This window comes from Gambusia affinis, linkage group LG19, assembly GCF_019740435.1.
Source record: "Gambusia affinis linkage group LG19, SWU_Gaff_1.0, whole genome shotgun sequence".
Lineage (NCBI taxonomy): Eukaryota > Metazoa > Chordata > Actinopteri > Cyprinodontiformes > Poeciliidae > Gambusia > Gambusia affinis.
The window spans coordinates 7,791,929-7,800,826 of record NC_057886.1 but is presented as its reverse complement, the minus strand read 5'-3'; the positions used below and the strand labels follow the sequence as shown (position 1 = coordinate 7,800,826).

General features: G+C 37.7%; 1 protein-coding gene across 1 annotated transcript; it reads right to left on the bottom strand.

Moving 5' to 3' along the window:
- Nucleotides 1–2,596: 2,596 nt before the first annotated feature.
- Nucleotides 2,597–7,849, bottom strand: si:ch211-157c3.4 (Lipopolysaccharide-induced tumor necrosis factor-alpha factor homolog-like). The gene is made up of 5 exons (XM_044100807.1): nt 7,733–7,849; nt 4,805–4,845; nt 4,175–4,273; nt 3,845–4,049; nt 2,597–2,923 (listed from the first exon to the last, which is right to left on the bottom strand). Exons 2-5 carry the CDS (start codon nt 4,839–4,841, stop codon nt 2,806–2,808), a joined length of 459 nt encoding a protein of 152 aa, XP_043956742.1. The 5' UTR covers nt 4,842–4,845; nt 7,733–7,849; the 3' UTR covers nt 2,597–2,805.
- Nucleotides 7,850–8,898: the final 1,049 nt, after the last annotated feature.

The following is an 8,898-nucleotide window of genomic DNA, read 5'->3' as shown; positions in this document are numbered from 1 at the left end:
TACTGTCGCAGCTGTCTCAGGACCGTCTATTTTTCGTAACATTAATTCCTCTCGAATCACACGTGCACAAACACGCCCCTCCTCTTTAATAGTTTGTCAATCATTCCTCGAAACACAAACGCACACACCACCTTTCTCTCTCCTTCCCCACTCTCCCTCATCTCTATCGATTCTGTCGCCCTCTGGTGGTTAAAAGCAGGAATTGCATCGTGCTTGGTCGAGCTGCAGTCCCTTCAAGTTTGAGGATTGTGTAGAGCCAAAACCAGCAATGTAAGAAACACTTTAAGCCCTCTGAATCCCCACCCCTCTTGTTTCTTTTTATTATTTTTAAGCACAGATGGAATGCACCCCTTAAAAACGCATAGCTGGCTCTGTAAAGACGACATTTAAGAATTGTATATTTAAAAATATGAACGTGTAAAATTTAAGAGAAACGCCTTTTCTTGTTGGGTACAGAAGGAGCCAGGTGTTCATATTTCTTGTGTGTAGATTTTTTTTTCTTTTTGTTCCTGATGTACCATTGAAAACATTTTTTTTTTTCTTTTTCTGTTACCTACAGATTTTTTTCTTGGAAAAACCTAACTGCAGTGGTTTGTCTTGTTTTAAAACCTTGCATACAAAGATGACCTGCAGAATCACCTTGATTTGATCTTTTCCGGTTGAAAATCATCAGTGTAGCAGCAGTGTACGACAACTATTCCTGTATATTGCCTTTTTGCTGGAAAATATATGTTGAATAAAAATTTTCTATAAAAACGAGAAAAAAAACCCAACTCGACTGCTACTGGTCCATATGGGGCAACACGCTGGTGAAGCAGTAGCTGGTGGTTATCCATCAGGAAGTTACTGTGCTTTTCATTACAAGATCATTTGATTTGTACACACAAAGCCACATGTGCAGAACCCAAATAAATTATATGCAGCACTTTCTTTGAGGACATTAGTAAGCAAACATCTTCATGAAGACCAAGGAACGCATGAGAAAGATCAGGTTGCGGTGACATCTAAAGCAGATTTAGCCTACAGGATGAGATCCAAAGCTTTGAACAACTTAAAGAACTCTGTTTTATCAAGTGTAATCCCACTGAGGCATGACCAATCATCTAAGCAGCCGAGATCCTCAGGATTACTTTGGAGACATTCAACGTTTAGATCTTTGTCTTGCACCCAAATCTGGGCTTAATGGAAGGGTAGCAAAAGGAGAGCCATTTCTCTGAGCCTTGTAGACGACACCAGAGGAAAAAAACTCAGCACAACATCCTTAGACCCAATTGCAGTTGTGCTGACATCAGCCTGTGTTTGATGCTTTTCTTAAGCAGAGAAAGGTGAAGCTAGGTGGCGTTAAATACAGGCCAATCTGGGAAGAAACCCCGTTAGAGGTCTGATGCCTTTCTCTTAAGACGAGGTGGTCTTTCATCTTCCTTAGATTAAATTATGATCATGTCTTAGACTAGCTCAAAGTTTAGCCAAAGATCCCGCAAAGAATCTGGCATATTTTAAACCTGAAGGTTGCAGGATGGTAGCTTGCTAGGACTGGACTTGAGCACCTCTGTCTTAAACCAATATTTTTTAAGGAAAGACATTAATTGGCAACACAATTTGGAATAAGGCCGTAACATAAAAGGTCGAAAAAGTGAAGCCCTTTGAACACTCAACAAATTCTCTGTAATGTCAGACATAAGAATAAAACAGTTAGGTGAATTTTTATACAGCATACATAAATATCTGCTTCCAACTGTAGAGGTCCAGTTTCTTTGCCTCTAAAAAGTCTAAACAGCCTCCTTAACTGAGGGCAAAGTTTATGTAATAAACATTTTACACAAATCAATTTTAAAAAGTATGTTTTTACATTCAGAAACACGACAAGCCATCAGATCTACTTATTCTACTTTTTATTAGAGTGCAACATTTTCCAGCAGATATAGTAAATAACGGAGATCCAAGCATCATCAGTTTCAGCCAGAAATGAATCTTAGATTTAGCATATTAGTGTATCATTAAGCAGCTAGTTTTTCATTTAGAGACAGAAGGTTACCCATATAGATATATTATATTTAAATACATAATTTGATTTGGCTATTCTGTTTGTAGGTATAGATCAAAACGACGGTGTGGTGTGTGAACTGCTCTTCACACAGTAATAAAAAAAAGAGTACTTTTCCTGACTAACACCTTCATATACAGGTTAATTCATAGCAGAGTCTCATAGGCAGAATCCTTCAACAAAACATGCCAGCACAAAGTTATTGTGTAATCTTTCTCCTCCAGATACTCTCGCCTCTACTCTGTAAGGCTTCTTTAGTGTGTTGATTTGTTTTACTATTTTAATTGTTTAAAAGTCACTCCAAGTGGCGAGATGATTGGTTTAGAGTTCAAACAACATTTTGAAACATGAGATCTGTAAACAATTCTTCATTTCATCAAAAAAAAAAAATAAAATAAAAAATTATTGAAAAATACAACAAATCTGTAAAAAAAAAAAAAAAAAGTATGTAGGGCATACTTTTTTTATTAACCGTTAAAATATCTGACTATACAATAATTTTCCTTATATTTGCTAACATTTTGAAGCATTGCAGGAGTTGTTTAATGCCTGATTATTATTTTTTTTTTTCATTTTTGCCTCGAGTAAAAATCGGCGGTTTGTCCATAGAAATACCGGTAAGCAAGTCAATGTCCCAATATGAGAAAAAAACAAAAACACCGCTCGATTTGCTTCTCCGGGTCTCAGGGGAATCCAGAGGCAGACAAAGCCGACAAGATGGCGCTGATTATCGCTACGGGTTAATCTCTCCCAGCTGTTTATCATTTACAGCACTCCTTCTTCTCTACGTGCAGGACTCTTTGGCAGCGGGGGCAGGTGTGGTACGCGTCCTTGAAGCTGTCGAGGAAGAATGGAATCAAGCAGCAGCACAGGAACAATCTGCAAAAAACAAAAATAAAAAAACAAACAGGCTGAGTTTCAAACCGGCACATTCGAGATTCACCCTTCCTGCTGTAAAAGTATGAACATTTCTTGATTTTTCTTTTTTTTTTCTTTTTTTTTTTTTAGGTTTTGTCACATTTTAATAACAAACTTCAATGTGTTTTGTCAGCTTAATTATTAAATTTGTTCTTTTATTAAAAAAATATCTTAAAGAGTTCAAGATCATTTTTGTCATTCAAAAGCAGGTCTATATGAAAACATCAGTGATTAAAATGTAGTAATCAATAAATTAATAGTGTGCGAATATTAGCTTTAAATAACTAATATCTAATATATATTGTTCGCATTTATTAGCATTTCTACATAAATAAAATTCAAATCATAATAAAATCTAAACAATATATTTTAAAAAATTAAAAATCAACAGATAAAAAATAATACTCTTATTAATAAATGAACAAAAGAAAAACGAATAAACAAATAGTGTTTAATATATTTGATTATTTAGAATATGCATGCCTTTGAATAGGAAGCAAATGAATTTCTGAACAACATGAAAATACATAATAGCAATATTTCATGTGCTGCACAGTAAATAATAAACGCCCTCCCAGCTTTTCCACTGTTCTACTTGGATATGGCAGATGAAAGTATTCAAAATCCTGAAAAACAGTTTCAAAGAGCTTCAATAACCCTCGAGAGCTTATTATTATTATTATTATTATTATTATTATTATTATTATTATTATTATTATTATTATTATTATTATTAAAGACCATTCTAAAATATCACAAGAAAGCTGCTCTCCTTGAAGGCAAAGTCAAGCAGTCAGTTGTGTTTCACTAAATATGAATCACAAATCTGTTTTCCTTTCTTCTTTAAAATTGTGGAGCGAGTGGTTTAATCCAGACACTCACCCACAGCAGATGAAGAGTATGCACATGAGCCAGGCGTACGTCCCTGCTTTGTAATGGATGTTGGTCATGACCTGCTGCTGGCAGGCCGTGCAGGTCGCCATGCCAGGGCTACGACCCAGACCTACATCGTAGCTCACATACTTCCTTCTGTCTTGCTCATTGCCGCCTCCCCCTCCACTGATGCCTCCCCCGCCACTGGTGTACACTGAAGAGGACAAGGGGAAAAGGGAACCAGGTTAGAGGATCACCCCGATGCTCAAGTTTCTGGTTTAAAAAAAAGTAACAAAACAAAGGAACTGAGTCTTTCTGTTTATTTGAGTGGCGCCGTACCTGGTCTGGCCACAGAGGCAGAGCCGACCTCCTCTTGGCCAGGAGGGGTGAACGGGGTGTGCACGTGGTAAGCCTTCACTCCTGTCCCCTGAGAGTCTCCTTAAACAAAAACAAAGGAGAGGAAAAAGGAGGGAATTAACGACCAGTGAGACGCTCTTGATGCGCTGCGCCTCGCAAAAATCCCCATTTCACCCTCTGTCACATTGCCACCAGTCATTATGTGAGAAAAGGTCATTTCCGAGGTTTGGATTTTGACTAGGCCATTCCCCACTGCATCTACTTGAATTCATCCTTTCATTGACTATCCCTTCTCCATGCCTTCTCAAAAAAAGGATTCCCACAGCATTGTGGGAATGCACAAGCTTACTTTACATGGAGTTTATATAAAGTAAGAAATACATACAGGTGGACTATCCACTAGCTAAATGACCTTTGTCATTTCAACATCTTGCACTGGATTTTAGTTAGGAGTATTAGAGTAAATGAGGCTGAGAAAAATAATTTTTCTTTCACTTCACAATTATGGTAATCCTACATCCAAAGTTTTTGATTGTAACAATGTGGAAAAAGCGAAACGGTGGATGAAGTTTTGCAAGGCAATGTCCAGGAGGATGTGTGTGTTTAACATACCTTGGTTGAGGTAGGGCGGAGGATCCCTGGCGCTCATGTTGCTACACAGAAAGAAAATACAAGAAATTAATATGAAGATCTCCTGACGTCCCGGTCAAAATCAAGAGATACAACACCAATAACCGCCACCAGGGGGCGACAAACTCCGCTGGAATTGGTGGTAAATGGTGGATTGGAAAAACAATCTGACGTTATTAGACAGTTAGTAAAGTATGAAAGTAGGTTTGACATGGTTTTGATTCAGTGTCTTTTATGGGAGAGATGTTTTTCTTTTAAGTTGGTTGTTGAACCTTTTAACTTTCCGAACCTGTACAGAAACATGCCGTAAATTATTAAATCTTCTAGTTCATCAACTTTAAGCAAGACTTAAGTATAATGTTAGTGTTGTAATTTGCCATTTACTCTCAAATATTTTGTGCATTTGTTAAAATGATGATGTGCAAAACACTTAGTGGGAAGTAGTGGCAGTTTTTAATACAGGTAGTTTGGCTCCCCTCTCAGAGCGCCATTCCATAAGGGGTGGCACAGGTGCCCCAAATAAGATATTTTTCTTTTTCTTTCAAATTCAAACAAAAGACTGCAAAAATAATCCAATTTTAATTTAATTTTAGAAGTCTCTCTCCCTGAATATTTCAGAAAAATGCGTTCCAGCACATAAAATCCCATCAAAATCTAAAAATAGTTTGCAGTGTCCATTGGGTTTTATGGGCTTTTGCTGGCAATCTAGTGCTTGCAAACGAGGTTTAAAAGCACCCTTATCTGGTCTCTAAAAAATTTGCAAACTATCTTGTTCAAGAATAAATTAGTTGATATTTTTTGATGAGCTTCAACTTCAATCCAAACTTAAAAGCATGAAAACAATTGTTTACTCTGGTTTTGTTGGTTTGGCAAAAGGTCTCAGTGTCTCATGCAGACTGCCTGCATACACCCTTCAACCAGCAGAGGAATGCTACAGAGCAGCATGCTTCTCTCTGAGTCAGACTAAGTCAGGGTGTGTCATTCAAACTCAGCAATGACAAACCCCGACGCTGTCACTGTACGTTTCCACTCAGGGTGCACAGTTAGATCTCTGAGAAATAGGTCTTGATTTGTCTGGTCCACTTGCATGTGCTTAAATTTTGACATAACTGCAGTGTGCTCGTTCATCAGAACGCATGCTGACTGCGAAGGCGTGAGTCTGGGTAACTGGCTCCCTCGTCACCCTCACGCTTGGCACCGGTTTCCGGCTTTTCAAGTAAAACTGTCAAAGATATTTCAATCAGTTTCAGACTCGTGTTTTTCCTTCCAGAAAGGCCGCTTGTCGACACATGGGAAATCTGCCAGGTCATGGAGATAACGGTGAGGTGTGGCATTCAGAAAGTCTAGTTAGCCACATTGCTTAGGTGCATTCAAGCCACCATCGGAGAAAGTTAAAGGGCTAAACAATCCATTGTGTGATAAATTTGCTGGTATTGCCGCTTGGAGTGTGAAATAAGTGCATTGTGAGTTTTGCAGGTCCAGCTACTCCCCTGAGTTTTGCCAAAAAAAAAAAAAAGATAGATAGATGAAAAACAAACAAATTCTCGCCAAGCAGGTTTTTAGGTGATTACCAGATGAGACGTTTGGCCAGGAGATAAATTCTTTACTCTGTCTTTGTGATTGTGAACGGTCCTGTTTCTCGTGGTAATCCCACGGACCGTATCAGGTGTGGCCTCTTACTGTTCAGTTTGTGCTGGTCCAACCTGAATGTGACGGTGCCTATAAATGCATTTTGATTGCAATCATCATCTGATGAAACTGGAGACAAGTGGAACAGTAAGTTTCCCAGTTCACCTCTCATCCCTGCAGTATCCGTCTGATCAAAATCTGCGTTTGGGCCAAAGAAAGCATCTCAAGTGCCTCCAAAAACAAAGACAGACTCTCTTATTCCTCCTGCTCTTTGTTAAAACTTAAAAATGTGTCCACCTTTTCACAAGATGTAGGGTGCTTAGCAAAATGACAACTCAGCAAACAACAGGATTGAATAGTGGATAAAATCATCTTTGGTTTGGTGATCTTTACCCATCTTGCAAAAATTAAAGTTACCATCAAATAGTAAATCTTTTACACTAATACATGTACTATGTCCAGAATAACACAGATGCATAATAAAGTGTGAAACGCAAGGCTTTTGACTTCTGTCCTAAAACCAAAATAAACCTTCCAGCTCTACTTTTGGTCTATTTGGGGTGATGACATCACAAGAGGTGCAAGAATCAAGCTGATCAGCTGGCATCAGTAAAGACTAAGCCACATGAGGAGGGTTTCATAGACATACTACACTTGAGTTTCAAATGGTTCATAGCCACTTGCTGGCGCCCTGTGCCTTTTGTGATGTCATCAGAGCCAAATGACTGTTGATGCTTTTTCTTGGGCGGGTCGATTTTATATCGCTTTACAACGAAATGATGAAACAAACTTAAAATCTGATTTTATGGATGGGAGGATATATCTATGCCAACTTTGTCTGATTTTATTGAACAGCTTTGGTAATAGTTTTAAATATGCTGAACAAAGTTTTTAATATATTTTTACATTTTAAGTTTTAGTTTTTAAATATTAAACTTTGGTGATATTTTTTTTGTTTGTTTGTTTGTTTGTTTTTCCATTCTGTTGTATTGAAAGAGAGAGAATGATCAAGCCAAACAAATTGCACATGACAAATTGCTACAATTAAATATCTCAAAAAAAAAAAGCAAAAATGCAAAAACCTTAGATTTTCTTGAGAGCTTCATATGACAGAAAAATCAGAAATCTGAAGGTAATTTATCACAATATCCGGCAGTTCACAGTGATAATAAAAAAATATGTATATATGTATGTGACTTCCTAAACTTTACAGCAATGAAATTAGCAAAAAAAATAAAACATTTAATTAGGAATAAAGTGAAAATATTCTTACAGTCTTACCTTGGTGTTGTGTTGCAGTGAGTTTGCAGACAGGTGTGTGTAAGAAGGTGTGTGTGAGCTCCTCCTGCTGATGGTGACTTCTGAGGAAGGAAGTTGAGCTGACAGCTTGTCTCACCTCAACCTCTATGAGCCTCACCTCCAACCCGCCCACAGCGCCGCCCTCGCCACAACAAACAAGAAGTGCGAATGACTCACTCTGTAGCTTTGATGAAACAGCCTGTACTGGTCCTGTTTTATATTATATATATATACATATATATATGTATATATATATATAATACATTTGTTACTTTCTTTGTGTGGGAATAACTTGTTTTTCTCTCCAATGGCGTCACACGATTTAGCGTAAAGAGATCAGAGAGCTGAAATTCCACCCAAAGGAGAAACCAAGTGACACACAAATGCATGTTTTTTTTTTTTTACCCAAGAATTCAGAGAATGTTCATGACTAAAGGCAAACCCTTTCCACAAATCACACATTGAATTTAACAAGCTGTTGCAAAAACAAACAAACTGCTTTGGTTGTACCAAATTTATGGAACAGGATAAACTACATTTTCTTGTTGAAAATGAGGGAAACGTGCAACTGTGCAGGGAAATGATAGATGATTAAAAACTTCAGAATTAGTACTTGAGGTTTGATCAGGATAATAGAGTTTTACACCAGCTCCATCGTGTGAACTTACCTTGAAATTGAATAAATGAAAAGAAACATAATTGTAATTTCAAAAATACAAATTATGCACAGAAACAACGAGAATATTGATGAGAACATGTTATGAGACCAAACAGCACCTGTGAGGTCTTTTGACACCCAATAAGCCAAAGGAAGTTGCCCAAGAAATCAGTGCAAAACCTTAGTCAGCAGTGTCTCTCCATCAGCCTGTGTTCAGTCGCCGTGGCAACCCCATGGCGATTAAGGCAGATCTGCCACTAAGTGGACTAGTCCAGATAGTCACCTTATCATTAGGACACAGGTGTTGTTAAGAACATGGAAGGGTGTCAGTAAAAATTTAGAGTAGTTGCTATGGAGACGATATAAAAAAAAAACACACTGCAGCTTCTTATTTGCATTATGCCCCTAAACTTGCTTTTCTCCATTACCTCGCGTCAACCCTATGACAAAATCTTGTGTAATTTCAAAGTCTAATATCTGTCTTATATGA